Raw genomic sequence first — 17,272 nt, 5'->3', positions numbered from 1 at the left:
ATAAAATCTTACTTACCCCAAACTTTTCAAAGACACTTTATAATTTTTGGTTTATTGTCTATTGTACTATGCATCTACTACTACTGTCATAACTGTAAATAACGTCTTTTTTATTTCATACAAAAACACTGTATTTCATAGTCATTTTAAAAGAATTAATAAAACATGCATAAAACTTGTAATTATTATTTAAATTATTATTATATAATTAAAATTAAAACAGGTTATAGTTAAAAAAAAAACAGCAAAAATACCTAAACTGGATTGTGCTGTATTATTAGATGCCACAAATAAAATATTATTTATTTTAATAGTTTAAAAATCATTTAATAATATCATTTAATTCATAGTAATTCAAATTGATAATTGTTACAAATATATTATTGGAGTTATACAGTAAATGGTGCTTTGTTTTACGTAGTTTTGTGTTTGTTTTTAGTTTATGCAAACCTAGTTCCAGTTTGCTGCATTCTCTTCTATCAATTGTAAATGCTTTGCATAAAAGCATTTTTTGGCATTGTGAGTTTAGGAGAGAAGTCAGTTTACTTTCCAGAAAGATTTTAGCCCTGTATAGCTATCCAAATCCATCTACTGACCACAACTGCATAACACTCTCCTTAAGTGCTGGCTGCAGAGATAATTGAACATTTAACCACAGAAATTGGCAAAAAGGCTTTATTTTGGTCGCAGCAGACAGACATGACGACAGGCGTCAGATCAGAGCAGGTTAATGACCGGCTGCGTTAGAAAGGCTGGTGTCCTGACATACTCGCCTACGCAGCCCAGATAAAGACACTCATCATCCGAGTGTATGTGGACGGGGGTGGGGTCACACGGGTTACTGTAGATCCATAAACTCGTCAGATGAATTTCTCTCGCACTGATGTGACTCTTTAATCGATACTCAGCTAATCAATTGAGTGACAGGCTGTCAGGGCCGATTCCACATGGGCTGAAAGCAGCTGCGGGTTGTGGTCAGATGCATTAGAGCAGAGGGCTTTCCCGTGCACTCAATACTGTCAGCTGGAATGAGAACAGGGTGTTCCCTCTATCTGCTGTTGAACCAGAACTGGAGATGCCAGTTGCATGCCATTTACTATTCAGTCTTAATGTAGTTCATTTTCAAATGCAAACATTGTATGATTAGTATACACCCATACTAGGTGTTTGTCTTAATCTGTGTTACTATACTTTTCTACTGTGTGTTTTGCCAATTTGTGAAAAGTGCATGTTTAAAACAGGGATAAAACTTCAATATTATACGAGTCATTTTACCATCATTATTTAGTTTATTTTTTTATATTTTGAATTTGCTTTTAATTTTTTATTTTCTGTTCGTAATATTATTATTATTTTTAATTAGTTCATTTAAGTTTTTGTATTCTTTGTTTTTTGTTTTTTTCTTAATATGTACTTTCGTTTTGTTTTTCTTATGTCTATATAGGTTTTTATTTCAGTTTTAGTTTTATTTATTTAAAATAAAGTTAAACTTAAATGAAAGTGATATGATATTTGAGGAATTTAGGTTAATTACAAGAGGTTAAATGGTTTGTTCACGCACAAAATGAATATTAGATTAATTTTGCCTAAAAATATTATATATATGTATATATATACATATATGTGTGTGTGTGTGTGTGTATATATATATATTAACAAATTTTGAAAAATACAAGGTTGATAAAATGATGACAATATATTTATGCTTTTATTAAAAAAAAAAGAATTTTAATTGTGATGTTTCTGTTAATTTTGTGTGTTTTAGTAAATCACAAATGATTAATGTACTTGAATTAAATGACTTTTATTTTTTTACATGTACGATTCCAACATAAAAACAGTAAAATCACGATAAAACATGAGGTTTAATAGATATATTTCCTCCTCACGTTCTTCCTCTCTCTCTATTATTCTCAGGGTCGTTGTTCCAGAGAGAACTGTAAGTACCTGCACCCTCCTCCTCACCTGAAGACGCAGCTGGAGATTAATGGCCGTAACAATCTGATCCAGCAGAAGAACATGGCGATGATCGCCCAGCAGATGCATCTAGCCAATGCCATCATGCCAGGAAGTCAGCTTCAGCCAATGGTGAGGCTCCATTCTTGTGGCCTCAAGAGAGATCAGGCCATTTCTATACATAAGCATTTTCTGTAAATGTTAGTCTAATGTTTGTTAAAGTTTATTTATGCTTTGCCACTTTTATTATTATGTACTAAATTAGGTTTCTATTATGATATATATATATATATATATATATATATATATATATATATATATATATATATATATATATATATATATACATTGGCCCCAAAAAATTGTTATATTAATATATATTAATGCTATAAAGAATTAACTACTGTGACCATGCACTTATTAAAAACAAAGAAAAATAATAATAATAATAATAACTAATAACACAAAATCATGTACTGCCACGTACTGGATAATAGTCAAATAACAGTGCTTATTTTTTGAGCCTTGACTCTATTATTTGCCTAAGTCACAGAAACAGAAAGTCGATTTATAGCAGTGTCCCGACATCAGTTTCATTTATTGTTATTTTCGGTCTGTTTCAGCCTATGTTTTCGGTTGCGCCAAGCCTTGCGAGCAATGCCAATGCAGCTGCTGCAGCAGCCGCCGCTGCTGCATTTAATCCGTACCTGGGCCCAGTGTCTCCTGGGCTGATGTCCGCAGAGATGCTGCCCAGCGCATCTGTGCTGATGGCGGGCAGTCCTGTGGCATCCGTGCCGTCCGCTTCAGCAGCGGCCGCCCAGAAACTCCTCAGAACAGACCGACTGGAGGTATGAGGACACCAGAGATCCATCACATCATGACACACTGCCAATATCTATCTCTGTCTCTATCACACATATACACATTTAAATCTTAATTTGTGTGCATGTAAGTAAGTTACAGCTATACTTATACGAAGAAATTAAGGGGCTGCTGCCCTCTGCTGACCACTGGCCACAAAACACATCTCGCCACCTGAGAAAGTGCTATAATACTGGCTATGTGTTGAATTAAATAATGTTACAAACTGCACAGTGTGTACTATAGACTGCCTACTGTTTCCTTTTAAAAATGTACTTGTGTGCAACAGCGTGTAGTATGCGGTAATAAGTGTTTGAAGCTGTAGTATGCTACACTACCACACCTGTTGGGAATAAATATGGGTTTAATTTATGTTTTTTTTTTTTTTATGCAATTAATCAAATAACAAGCCAAGATGGGAAATGCAGTACAAATTAAGGCTGATATTACTTAATCACTCTGGAAATGGAAGGTTGTATGTTTTTTTTTTAAATATTATTATTAATATAATTTATTATATGAATATAATACATTATACTTAATTATATGCTAATGTATTCATTATTTCTATTTATAAAATAACAAGCTAAGTTGGTATGCAATATTGGTGAAATGTTTTAACGTAATTATTAACATAATTTGTTATATTAATATAATATTTTTATTATACTGTAATATTTTTATATTTGTAAAATAACATAAATTGGGATTGTTATAAAATATGGGTACTTTTTTCGAAAAACAAGTAAATAAATATATATATATATATATATATATATATATATATAAAATGACATGGTGGATTGGTCGAGTGCATAGCATTGTGTAGTACAATATTTCATGCAGTGTACTGGTTGTAAATTGCACATTTTATATTTTATATAATATATTTTCAATATTTTAATACACTTTTGTGAAAAAATGCCTTAACTGTTAAGTCAAGGAAGTGAAAAAAAAAAAACATTTTGCATTGCATTGTGGGCTATGGTATTCTGCACACTGTGCTTTGGTTGCACCTTTCACATTTCTGCTTCCATGCATACATAAAGTTCACATATTTATATACACTACTGCATTCTACTTTGTTTCCATTCTGAACATAATTAAATTAAAGATTACTGGGTTTCTTCATTAATGAAACCTTGGCCAATCAGTGTACAATTCAGTTTTACACGAACACAAACTTTGTAGTCTCTCAGTATGCCAAGTGATGCATTACAGCTGTGTGTATTTTCAGGTGTGTCGTGAATACCAGCGTGGCAACTGCTCTCGTGGAGAGACGGACTGCAGGTTTGCCCACCCTGCCGACAGCACAATGATCGACCCCAGTGATAACACAGTGACGGTGTGTATGGATTACATAAAGGGCCGCTGCTCCAGAGACAAGTGCAAATACTTCCACCCTCCTTCACACCTGCAGGCCAAGATCAAAGCGGCCCAGCACCAGGTCAATCAGGCCACGGCCGCCGCGGCCATGGTGAGCACGTCCTCTACTGCACATCACACACACAAAGTCATGTAATACTGTTCTCATGCATCATACTGTTTGTAGAATTAACACTTTCTTAGATGGTATACATATGTGATCTCGGGTTAACATTGACCTTTCTGTGCCATTTTAAATGATGCATTTAAAGGAATTGTTCACCCAAAAATGATAATTTACTCACCCTCAGGCCATCCAAGATATGAGTTTGTTTCTTCATCAGAACAGATTTGGAGAAATGCAGTATTACGTCACTTGCTCACCAATGGATCCTCTGCACTGAATGGGTGCCGTCAGAATGAGAGTCGAAACGGCTGATAAAAACATCACAATAATCCACACCACTCCAGTCCATCAATTCACAACTTCTGAAGTGAAAAGCTGCACGTTTGTAAGAAAAACAAATCATCATTAAGACATTTTAACTTCAAACCGAGTACGCTATCCACAATATTGCTTTTTCTAGTGAAAATGCCATCTTGTCTGAATCAGGAGAGAAGTATGCACAGATCAAGCACAATTTACAAGTCATAAAAGGCTTTTTGATGTGAGAGGACAAAAGGGGATGGACTTTTTCCCTTGAGGAAGCATTATTATGGTTTATAGACTGGTATTTTGGCCAGAAGTGATGGTTTAGAATAAAACTTCCTTAATAATGGATTTGTATCTTACAAACACACAGCTTTTACTTCTTAAGACAATAATGGATGGACTGGAGTCATGTTGTGGATTATTGTGATGTTTTTATCAGCTGTTGGGACTCTCATTCTGATGGCACCCATTCATTGCAGAGGATCCATTGGGGTGTGATGTGATGCTAAATTTCTCCAAATCTGATCTGATGAAAAAACAAACTCATCTCCATTTTGGATGGCCTTAAGTATATTTTAAGCAAACTTAAATTTTTGATTGAACTATTCCTTTAAAAAATAAAAAATATTTGAAAAAAGGAATCTTTAAATAAGCTTTATAAAAAATAAAAGTAAAAAAAGGTAAAACATTGTGTAGAAATAGTGTAATTTTAATACTTTCTTGGTATATTCGATCTCAGGTTTCTGAAAAAAGTTTCAGGAGTTTTTAACAATGTTTCTTATGGATTATATTTTTGATAGAGTTATGTATAAGATAGTATATACCTACAAGTCATTGCCATTTCCATTTAAACTGCACAAATACGTAATTTCACCATCCTGTCGAGCAGAGGGCAGTGTCCTAGTTATTTTTATGTAACATTTCTCCACATTAAATGTATGTTTGCAATCCAGCGCAATGTTATCCACTGTTGACGTATTACAAGTATGTTTACTGTCAATGAAACCCTGTTAATGTTACCATAATTGATGTACTTGTTAATTGAATCTCAGTACAGAGTTCTCTAAAACAGAATGGACTGTATTTCTGCATGCCTTAGTCCTGATATCCCCCTGTATACTGCATTCCAATGATTTGTTTTTATTTGTTTTTTTCTCACCTACCCAAAATGCACTGCTGCCCCCATGATGCACCTCTGCTTGCTGTTTATGTTAATGCGCTTGAACCCCATTGGCCCATTGCCATCATGTGCTCGCTGCCTGCTAATTAAGACTCAGTCGGCTGTCAAATCACTGAAGCGACCCCTCGAAGCCACCTTTGACCTGGTACTATGACCTTTCACCTTTTTGCTTGGCATGTTGCTTTATTGTAGTGTCTTAACAACAGAAGAAAGATCATTTGCAAGCATAGTCCTTTTGTTATCTGTTTATTTAATGCCTCTGTTGTGTTCTGTGTTACCATGTCGTGTGATCAACTGACTGCGGCGAGCATATTGAGCAGATGTGTAAAGAGAAACCAGATATGCCCGTCTGCCGCAATCAGATCATCACACGTGTGTTATTCCAGGGCGTGAGGACAGGGCCAGATGTTCTAAACTCTAGTGACATGGCTTCTCTATGTTTATGTTCAGTATGCATGTTTAGTATCTCTGTGTAGTGCATATGTCTATGGGAGGGGTAGCAGCAGAAGAATACTAAAGCTCCACCATTAAAGCAACAGAAAAGTTCTAGTCTCTTTTTCACACTTATCATGGAGTGAGCAGTGCAGTTTATTTTCCTTTTTTTTTTCTTTTTTTTCGAGTTTTTTTCGTCACTTTTGTCTGCAATACATTTGAGTAGTGCTACGCTTGCTTCATTTGCATTGAGTTAGCAGTATGGATGCTGTAATGTTAATGAATTAATACTCTCCTGATGTTAAACTAATAATGTAAATCACAGATGCTCAGTGCTAATTTTTGTTTTATAGCGAGAGGAACTGGCTCTTTGGCTTTTGCTTGTGCCGTAGACATGTATTAGCTGCCGCTTGCTTGCTTGTTTGTCAGAATCGAGCCCTGTGATGTTTTGCCCTCTGATGATAATTCTGTCTTTTTTTTGTTCCTTTCCTGTCTTTACTCTCTTCTACACGTACCCTTACTCTCCCTTACCCTTACTCTCCCTTCCCTGTGGTCTTATCGGAGCAGGGAATTCCTCACAGTGTCATGCAACCTTTACCAAAGCGACCTGCGCTTGAGAAAGCCAACGGTGCCGCGAGCATGTTCAGTACTGGCATGCTCCAGTACCAGCAGGCTTTGGCCAACATGCAGTTTCAGCAGCAAGCTGCATTTATTCCGTCAGGTAGGGCCGTCAATCCTGACCACTCCTTGATCTCACCTTTGACCTTTCTAAATCATAAGGGATGCACAAAGACATGGGATAACTTTGTTTTAAAGAGACAGGGTTCCCACAGCCATACCAAAAATGGAAAATTGTACGTTAAATAGTAACAGAGTATGTCGCTTTTTGTTAAGTAATATACAATAGGAAAATGTATTAGATTTATGTATGTAGTATATATTATGTAACAATTCACTCAGTTCCCAATTCGATTTTCTCACGATTGTTTTTTTTACAAAATGAGATTGAAGACATTATACAGTAAATGAGAAGGTGTCCTTTTATTAGGCTATTGCTGCACGTTTCTCTGTGAAATTGAAATATAACAAAACTAAATAGAAATTTGAAAACAAACCCCAAATAACATAAACATCCTCATATAAACTAAGGCTTTGTCTGTGCTCTTTCCATTTAAAATGAGAGGCAACCACTGCATTTAAATCATCATCCAAACAAAGATGCGGCATACATGCAGCATGAGCAGTTTTTAATCTAAATTAGACTGTATATTTTATATACATTTAAAGCAAAAAAAATGATATTTTATATATAAATTTGAAGAAAAAACAGACTTTAGTTTTGTGAAACTATACTACGTAAAACATATCTGAACGAAACGGCAGACGAGCTGAATGAGACGCAGATTCACGGTGAAAAGAAAATACCACGTAAACTTTTCTAAAGACAATCAGTTCCCCTCAGAGATACATTCATATAAACTCCTACTCTGTAGGAGTTTGTTTGGCATCTCAACCGATTCGAATCGATTTTCAACCGACTCGTGGTTAATCGTTACATCCCTAGTATATAAATGGTGTAACTATAGATAGATAGATAGGTCTTTTTATTTTTTATTTTTTTATCTGGTTCCATGAAACTACTGGGATGCAGTGTTGTTTATGCATTTCTGCATTTAGCAGACGCTTTTATCCAAAGCGACTTACATTGCATTGTTACAGTTTTTACATTTTATCAGTTTATACCTGGTTCAGGTAGTCACTACATTAAAATGAATTCTAAAAATCTATATCCAGTCATCTCAAACATCTGTAAAACTCATAGAAATCCATTTGGTCAAAAGGTGTGGGAACCTTGTAATATATGCACAGTAAACTGAGCAATAAGAAATGGGGCTGTCTTTCAGTTTCTCTGTATCACCTCATCATTGTATCACATTTCTACTCTGGAACATACCTGTAGTTGAGCTCATGGCTTTCACTGCAAAATACAGTTGCCAATAACCCTAACGTCTGCTATAGTGACTGTCACACATACACAAGTTTCTGTGAGCTCACAAATACATGTGCTCCCTTCCTGAGTTCACGGTTTTATCAACTAATCGGTCTCTTATGGACATCATGCTATATCACTGTAATGATTTTTGTCTTCCTTTAATTATGATTTCTTCACTCTAACCAACCTTGTGATGGGCTGTTGTGATTCTTCTCCCTTTCCAATCCACTTCCTGTTGCAATGCATGATGGGCAGGCTCAATATTGTGCATGACCCCTGCAGCGAGCATGGGTAGGTTTCTAGACTTCCTCCTCTTAGTTGTTCTCACACCCTCAAAATCCACATGGCCGACAAACTGGCATTAAGAAGTGGGCATCTCAGTGAGCGAATCGAGCCAAGTTAAAGTCAACATGAAACGGCATCTGCAATGCAGTTTACTTCAGTAATATGGCATGCTTCCAAGTGAAACAGAATATCAAAGATATGTAGAGGAAGAACTTGATTTGATTCATCAGGAATTGCATTGGATTGCGAAAAGTGGCTTTTAGGCACATGAAAGTTGGAGGAGGCGGCCGAAAAATAATCTTTGCATTAAAGGTGCAGTAAGAGATCTTGGAAAATGCTAACTTTAGCCTGATAGCACTGAAAGCGAACGTCCCACCCTCCCTGCAAATTGCCGTCCAAAGCCATGCCCCCTGAACGCATGAACACGAACAGTTCAGACGACCATTAACATCATTAACCAGTGAGAAAATGACAGTACAGTTAGTAAAAGTACTACAATACCAGGAAGGAAGATCAGGTTGTTGATGTTTGCCTGCCATTCTCGCTCCGTCTGCACAGCGCGCATGAACGCGCTGATGACGTATCCTGTCTGTGCGAACAGGGTGTGCAGAGGTATGCAAATACATATGTTGACATATGTAGGAAAGTCAATAAAAATGCTCGGAACGAGCGTTTTGATTGGACGAACATTTCTTGGTCCTACGCCTTCCACAGAATATATTTACATATTTATACCACTTAACTTAAGATTGCTATCGGGATGTGAAGAGACTTTCAACAAGCATAACAAAAAATATTTCTGAAGACGATCACCTATTGCACCTTTAACATGCAAAATGAGATTATTGAATATTATAACATTTTGTTTTCATGTTGACTTTAAATACAAACAAATATGGTTTATTTCACTGTGAGTTGTAATTATAGCATTTTGTGTATCGTTTTTTGGGTTTTGGTGGCTTTTTAAAGAGATATTTCACCTAAAAATTAAAATTCTGTAATTCGTGAAGAACAAAAGGAGGAATTTGAGTATTCTTGCTGTGCAAGTTTAAATATGCAGAATGGAGAATGAAATTTGAGTGTTTTTTAAAGAATAACAACCTAAAATGTATTAACATGTATTAATATTTGTGACCCTGGACCACAAAACTAGTCTTAAGTCGCTGGGGTATATTTGTAGCAATAGCCAAAAATACATTGTATGGGTCAAAATTATAGATTTTTCTTTTATGCCAAAAATCATTAGGATATTAAGATCATGTTCCATGAAGATATTTTGTAAATTTCTTACCATAAATATATCAAAACTTCATTTTTGATTAATCGTGCATTCCTAAGAACTTCATTTGGACAACTTTAAAGGTGATTTTCTCAATATTTAGATTTTTTTGCTCCCTCAGATTCCAGACTTTGTCCTGTCCTAACAAACCATACATCAATGGAAAGCTTATTTATTCAGCTTTCAGATATTTAGAAAAATTGGTCCAGGGTCACATTTTATATATATATATATATATATATATATATATATATACTATTTTATCTTCTATAATAAGTTATATAATAATAATAATAACTATTATATAATATTAAATATTGATAAATTTTTTATAATATTTATTATAATTATATAAATATTATATAGTATAATTGTAGTATAATTTTATAAATATAGTATAACAGTAGAGTATTGTATGATTTATCATAATAATATACGTAAATGTTATAGAATGAAAATGACTACAATTTATATATGTATGCATTTTGTTTATTAATATATTTTTGTAAAATATAATTAATATTTGATCATTATTAATATAAAAGTATAATTAACAATTATTATGTGTTTACATGTGACAATGTTTTAATATAATATCATAAAAGATATTATAGAAATTATAATGTGTGTTATTGAAATTATAGAATACAATTTTTTTAAATAAATATATATATATATAATAGTATAACTTTACACATAGTATGATATTATAATATGTAATATTTAAGTTTGTAATTTTGGAATATGCTGAAGGTGAATATTTCCATTTTTGGGTGAACTATCCCTTTATCTCCTCACTCAATTGAACACTTTGTAGTTGATACTGTTTTTCAGAAGTTGTTTGTGGCTCAGATAATCAGTGTTGAGCATGATGTTCAAGTAACAGAAAATACGAGAAGGCTTAAATGTTAAAATAGTACATGGAAGCTGAAACCTAAATGCAAAGTTTATGAGATGCCATGCCCTTGTAGCTCTTGATGTGTTGCTCATATGACACTTTACCTGCCCTTATGTCTTCTTTAGAACAATCTCTCTTGCCACCACTTTTGGTTTGCCGTTTGCTAATATCACCTTCAATGCTCACTTTTCTTTCCATACCCCCTCTGTGTCCACTCACTCATCATGTTTGTGCACCTGTTGGCCACACTCCCTGTATGTGTGCTTATACCATTTTCCCTCTGAAAAGTTCCCATGATGCACGGCGCTTCCCCAGCCGCTGTGTCCGCAGCAACCACATCTGCCACAAGTGTTCCCTTCGCATCTGCATCAGCCAATCAGGTTTGCCCTTTATGGCCTTTTCTCTCTCTCTATCTATCTATCTATCTATCAATCTATCTATCTATCTATCTATCTATCTATCTATCTATCTATCTATCTATCTATCTATCTATCTATCTATCTATCTATCTATCTATCTATCTATCTATCTATCTCACACACACACACATACACACACTCTCTCTACCTTTCTCTTTCTGTCTGATGTATGTTTCTGAGTGCCGGGGGTCCTTTTAAAGTGATCTCTCCCCCTTGTTGGCCTACACAGGTTTTTGATAAGTCGTGCACATTTTGTGGTACTACAAACCACAGATTCACAATAAAAATGTTTATTTGACCTGTAGTTTTCTCACTGCATACATTGGCTGCGAAAAACAAGAGAATGCACTATTAAAGACAGAGCTATGGATAAGTAAATTGAGTTATTTGAACTATCTTCAGTACAGGTTTTATGCACAAAATGCACTAGAAATTAGTCTGAAATTGCCTGAGCGCTGTGAAAATGGTGTAAAAATGTAATTGAAGTAATTAGAAATTTCTATTAAAGCACCGTTACATTAGTATTTCTTGTTATATTTGACAGTTATAAATAGCATTGTAATATTGTTTTTTTGTCCTTTTTTTATTTTGAGGACTCTTCTCTATCAAAGCTGACTACCAACGAATACATGCAATTGGTATGTATGAGGTCGTTTTTCTTAGTCTTTTGCTTAAGGCACATCTTTGCCGGCTGTGAAGGATAAATTATTTCATTTTTTCCCCCGCTTCACTTTGTTGTTTTGCTGATCAAGATACAAAAAGGATATCCATCGGCTTACATTCTGCTCATGTGAATGCTATAACATGTCTTTGTAATCAATACAAACCAGCGTTACAGGCCGCAATGATAGAATAGTCTGTTCAAAGTTATACAATTAAAACAAATGGCAGAGGTTCTCCATGGTTTGAAACATTAGATGTTAGTAGAGACTATAAAGCAGCTTTTCGAATACCTTCAGTTATTGAAATAAAAAGTGAAGGTCAACAAGTTGAAAAAATGGAATGGAATTTGTTGTGTTTGACTCATTCTCTTAACTCTCATGGGGAGGGAGTGAGGGTGAGGGAGAATATTTTAGTCTTTGAAATGATTTTTGTAAAAATAAAGGTCGTAATGAATCTTTGTTTCATGCATTTTTTTTTTCGTTCATCTTCAGATTCCAATAATATCTGCAGAGCATCTGACTAGTCACAAGTACTTGACGCAGATGTAGTTCCAGTCCACAACAGTAAGTGATTTTAATTGAAATTTTCCAGAAACTGCTGGATTTGTTCCCTGCCTGTCTGAGAAATTTAAATGTGTTTGATTTAAAGCAAAACATCACCCAGTTTTGGCCATTATTTGCTCTCATGTCATTCCAAACCCCTTTGTGGTTGTTTTTTCAAAAGAACATAAAAGGAAAATTCTGAAAAGTTATCAAAAGTTTGTCAAGCTCCAAAACGGAAACCTGTGACAGTTTGATTACAAACATATGGACCACTTTTATGATGCCTTTTTGGAATTTTCTTTTTTTGAAGATGACATAGTAACTGTCACTGTATGGAAAAGAACTTTCCAAAATTCAAACTTTCCAAACAAATTCTAAATAATTTAAACAATGACAGAAGTGTCATTGGTTAGAACACAAAAAGCTCAATTCTGATTTTTTTTCGGTTCATAGTGACCATGTGTGTCAAGCACCAATAAGGAAACTATGGCACCTAAAGTGCAAGTTTCAGCCTGTTCATCACACAAAACTATGATATGGCTTCAGAACACTTAATGCATATTTACACAGCTCAGTTAAAGGGATAGTACACATAAATGAACATTCTGTCATCATTTACTCACCCTCAAGTTGTTCCAAACCTGTATGAATTTCTTTCTTCTGTTAAACACAAAAGAAGATATTTTGGAGAATCTTGGTAATCATCAAACAACTGACGGCAGCCATGGACTTCCACAGTACAGAAAAGATAACTATGGAAGTCAATGGCTACAGTCAGCTGTTTGGTTTTGGTTACCAACATTCTCCAAAATATCTTCTTTTATTCCTGCTCAGACACACCTCAGCCCATAGTATAACAGTATGCTATTGACAATGCCAATGTCACTGTATGGAAGAGAATGATTCAACATTATAATGACAGAATTGTCACATTTGGTTGAACTCTCAGGCCCCGTTTACACTAGTGCGTTTTCGTTTTAAAACGCATAACTTTTGCTACGGTTACGCCTATCGTTTACACTACTCCGGCGTTTTCGAGGTCGAAAACGGAGGCTTTTAAAAATGCTGCAGACCTTGTTTTTGTTTGAAAACTCAGGGTTTGCGTTTCAGTGTAATCGGACCAAAACTGAGACTTTTGGAAACGATGGCGTGGCTGCCCACATTCACCCTGCGTATCCTTGAAGACTGTGTAAACAGTAACATCATGTTCATTGTTGTACCCATAGATATGTAAAGGTAGATGCCTCATTGGACAGATGCGTCCGCCATCTAAATAATAGGGAATCTACATATACATATCTATGGTTGTACCTGCATGAATGGTCATGTGACAAGCGTTTTCGGTTGTGTAGTGTAGACGGAGATCGTTTCTGAAACACATCGGAAACGCCAGTGTAGACGAGGATCGTTTTCTCTCTAAAATGTCATTTTAAAACGAAAACGCACAAATGGGGCTTCACTTTAATACTTATTCTTAAGTCTTCTAAATATGCACTTTTTCTACTTTTCCACAGATCAAAGGAATGTGCTGTTGCCCTGGACAAAAGGCAAACAAACTAAATTCAAAATTTTAACGTCAAGATCACCGCCGGATAGAATATAGTATGAAGATTAGAATTTGGTCATACATGATGGTAGGGTTTTACTGGGGTGAAACTGAATGTCCTTCCACATGATGTGTAGAATTTGAGTGAACTGCATCATTATGTCAGACAGGACGGCATTTTTACTCTCAAGCCGGATTAGTAGGAAAAGTTATTTTCATGTCTGGCTCGCCACCGTTTTGGCATGTTAGTAGACCAAGAGATATTTTTTGTGATTCACACCTTGATTTTCTTTCCTTGAAATTTATCTGAAGGTTTACAAAGTGCACCTTGAATTGAAAAGCGAATCGAACGTCGATATGGCACAAAACATCCAGCAAAATAATTAAATGTATGTAGTTTTCTCTATCTTTCGTTCTGGCTTCTAGTCAAACTAGATTGTAAGCGCAGAGTCGAGATTGACAGATGAATGTTTTGGGTAGAAACAGATCACCTGAGACCTTTCAAAAGCACATTCTTGCAAGCTTTATGTACCATAACCACCGGCTGAATACCAGACACCGATCTAGAGTGTTATATCAACAGTGTTATTATGTTTACCAGAGATTAATGTTTTTTACAGCGCTTGTTTTTATACATAATTTCACAAGTGTGTGGGTTTTTTATGAAACGTGCCATTTTTATTTGTCGATCATCCATTAGGCCTTGTGGCACTATGAAGCCTTTTTGACTCCTATGAGAACAGGGTTGCCTTGTTCCTAATGCCCTGTTTCTTTATATTGCCTTGATCGAGAGAATGTGGCGTTAGAAGGTAATCGAGAGTCACGTTAGAGTGTGGTTAGGAGAACGTCAAGGTAGCGTAGATTCAGCAGTCGTGCGTGGAAACGAGCGACTGCGTTCCAGTCTTCGCCGTAACGGTGCGAGGACTCTAAAAATTCATGCTGGAAAAGCACTGCTTGAGTATTTCGTTACAGATTGTGAGTTCGAGACTAGGTACACGGAAAGATGAGGTTAGTGTTGGGTCAGGGTTTGTCTTGTGTTCTCATCTGTGTTGATTTTGAGTTGTTTTCGCGACCGCTGGATGACGTAAAAGAGAAACGGAGAATATAATGCAAACGTTTTTAACATTAAGTTGTGCCAAAGTTTTAATTTTTTTATTTAAATGTGTTTTGACTGGGTATACTGATCACGGAAGGTGAATAGTTTGTAAAGCTTCGTTTTACGTACAAGGCTGCTTGTAAACCAGGAAACAGACGTTCACATCAAGGTTACTTGCGAAGGTTTTAGCATCACAACCAGACTCAAGATGAAATGAATGAATCCGAGTTCACTTGAGTCTGGATTTCAGCCTGGTTTAGGTGCACAGACTTGAAAGGATGCACGCCATTGCCGTTTCCTCACTAAAGCCTTATATTTCAGTGTTTGAACCCACACAAACATTCTCTCAATCACAAATGGGAAATTGCAGCGATTTGAGATTTTATTCTTCACACTTATTTTACGTGTATATTAATCATGTTACACTTAACGTTCACTCTGTTTCAACGCCTTTATTAGAAATATGTGTTGTTAGCATATCATTTTTTTTTTTTGTATTTCACAATATTGTCATAGAACTGTTTTAGAAATATTGTTTTCCTTACTGTCACTTTCATGTTAAGTTCATAATGTTTAGCTAGTAGTGTATTCTTAATTCTTCATGTTAGTTTTCATGGTAGAATGTTTGAAATTTCAAGGATTTTGGTTTTGAATTTATTGAACAAAATGTTTTGTCTTGTCTTAAAAAAGAGTGAAAACGGCAGAAAGAGAGTTTATTTGTAGCTATAGTAAGGTTGATATTTTAACCCTTTATTTTGTGTTGAATCAAGACCACGTCTACAATTAGCTGGTTAAAGTATCAATTGTACATGCTAGAGAAAAAAGAAGTTATTTTCTACTGTATGCATTTCAGAATTTAAAAAATCGTCTTGTAATATTTCAAAAAAAACAACAAAAAAAAAAAACATCCCTCAATGTCAGGCCAAAATGAGCAGCAATTTGTCTCCAGAGATTTCTGAATATTTAAAGATGTAAAACAAAGGAGGGAGGTCAAAGGGTCGGGCCTCGAGCTGCAAACGAAAGAGACAGCCATAACTTAAGGGACGAAGGTTGACTTTTTGCACTTCTGTACATAGTCAATATAAAGAAAAGAAAAGGAACATGTATAATATTGAGATCTTATTTTGAATAATAAAAGATTCTATAACTATGAGAAATTTTCTTAGGATAATTTAAGAATTAGAGTAATAGTCCAGCTAACAAATGATGCTTGCAGAAATATGGCACAGCTCTTTTATTATCATTTCCGCCCATCACGTTCAGAAAAAAATCTAAATAAAGCTCCGCGTTGCCTGCATACAGTACCGACACATACCGAGAGTCTCAAAAATTGGCAGTACACTCCGCCTCGTCATGATTTCCACTGTGGGGAATTGGTTTTGTTAACAAATAGATACTACACCTTCAAAAACACAGTATTTGTCATATGATGGACATAAATAACTGCATGAAGAAGAAAAATTCTCATAATAGATAAGTACGTAGATAAGTTAATTTCTCACAGTACTGTAACTATCATTGCCACAGCATAGTGCAAATCAAGTATCTCAAATGATATCTGAGCCTGAATTGAGGCTCGTTCACCAATAATCCGTCTTGAGTATAATCGTAAGAACAGTACAGTTATTAAAAAGGCCTTCAAACCGACTCTAGATGCTAGCAAAAGACGCCCACTTAACACCCGAGAACAGAAAAATCGCTTTGTTACTTGGTAACGTGCCTTCAGCAGGAAAAGGACACCAAGAACACACATAAAAACAAACAAAATGAATGTAACTGTCAAATCCTCCGCTGAGGTCAGCGTTTTACTCATTTGAGGTTGCTGCACAAGAGCTATTAAACCAAAGCATCACTTTTCTTCACTATACGCAATGCCTAAAAGCTGGTCGGCCGTTGCAGACGGCGAAACCACAGGTGGTCCTGCCTGCTGAAAGCACTTGCTTGGATGCTTAACGCCCTCCATGGAATCTTACACCTGCCCTTTGCTTATAGTTGCTGTAAGATATTGTGCTGCATTCTAAAAGACTTGTTTTATGCACATTTATTATTGTTAGAATTGACTCTTACTGTTATGAGTAAAAAAAATCTTAATAAAACAAAATGGATTTGCTCAAAAGGTGTGTGTGTGGTGTTTCACTTTCTTTTCTTCATAAACGCAAAGAGGGACAAGAGTTCTAAAGGGAGATCATATTTATGTATAATGTGGTTTGCTTAACTGATTTCTAGTCACCAAAATCTTTTCTGGATGAACTCCACATGCCTTTTTTAGGGCCCAAGCCAGTAAGGCGCAGGGCCCTATTGTTCTTCTAAGGATTATTATTTTT

The 17,272-nt window shown here is 35.4% G+C and overlaps 1 protein-coding gene across 42 annotated transcripts in view; it reads left to right on the top strand.

Moving 5' to 3' along the window:
- Positions 1-17,061, top strand: part of LOC306881030 (muscleblind-like protein 1) — a 68,749-nt gene extending 51,688 nt beyond the window's left edge. For 7 of the 42 annotated variants that reach the window (XM_079434893.1, XM_079434888.1, XM_079434890.1 and 4 more), the window contains 9 exons: positions 1,918-2,088; positions 2,580-2,804; positions 4,055-4,294; positions 6,795-6,948; positions 8,476-8,511; positions 10,971-11,062; positions 11,713-11,739; positions 12,256-12,327; positions 13,821-17,060. In XM_079434893.1, the coding sequence (XP_079291019.1) occupies positions 1,918-2,088; positions 2,580-2,804; positions 4,055-4,294; positions 6,795-6,948; positions 8,476-8,511; positions 10,971-11,062; positions 11,713-11,739; positions 12,256-12,312 (1,002 nt within the window). In that variant the 3' untranslated portion in view covers positions 12,313-12,327; positions 13,821-17,060. Of the gene's footprint in view, positions 1-1,917; positions 2,089-2,579; positions 2,805-4,054; positions 4,295-5,886; positions 5,941-6,794; positions 6,949-8,475; positions 8,512-10,970; positions 11,063-11,694; positions 11,740-12,255; positions 12,328-13,820 lie in introns of all 42 variants that reach the window. The other 35 variants (XM_079434900.1, XM_079434898.1, XM_079434897.1 and 32 more) reach the window with 9 other exon arrangements.
- The last annotated feature ends 211 nt before the right edge of the window (positions 17,062-17,272 follow it).

Source organism: Barbus barbus (genome assembly GCF_936440315.1).
Source record: "Barbus barbus genome assembly, chromosome: 15".
Taxonomy (NCBI): Eukaryota; Metazoa; Chordata; class Actinopteri; order Cypriniformes; family Cyprinidae; genus Barbus; species Barbus barbus.
This window is presented reverse-complemented; position numbering and strand designations above follow the sequence as displayed.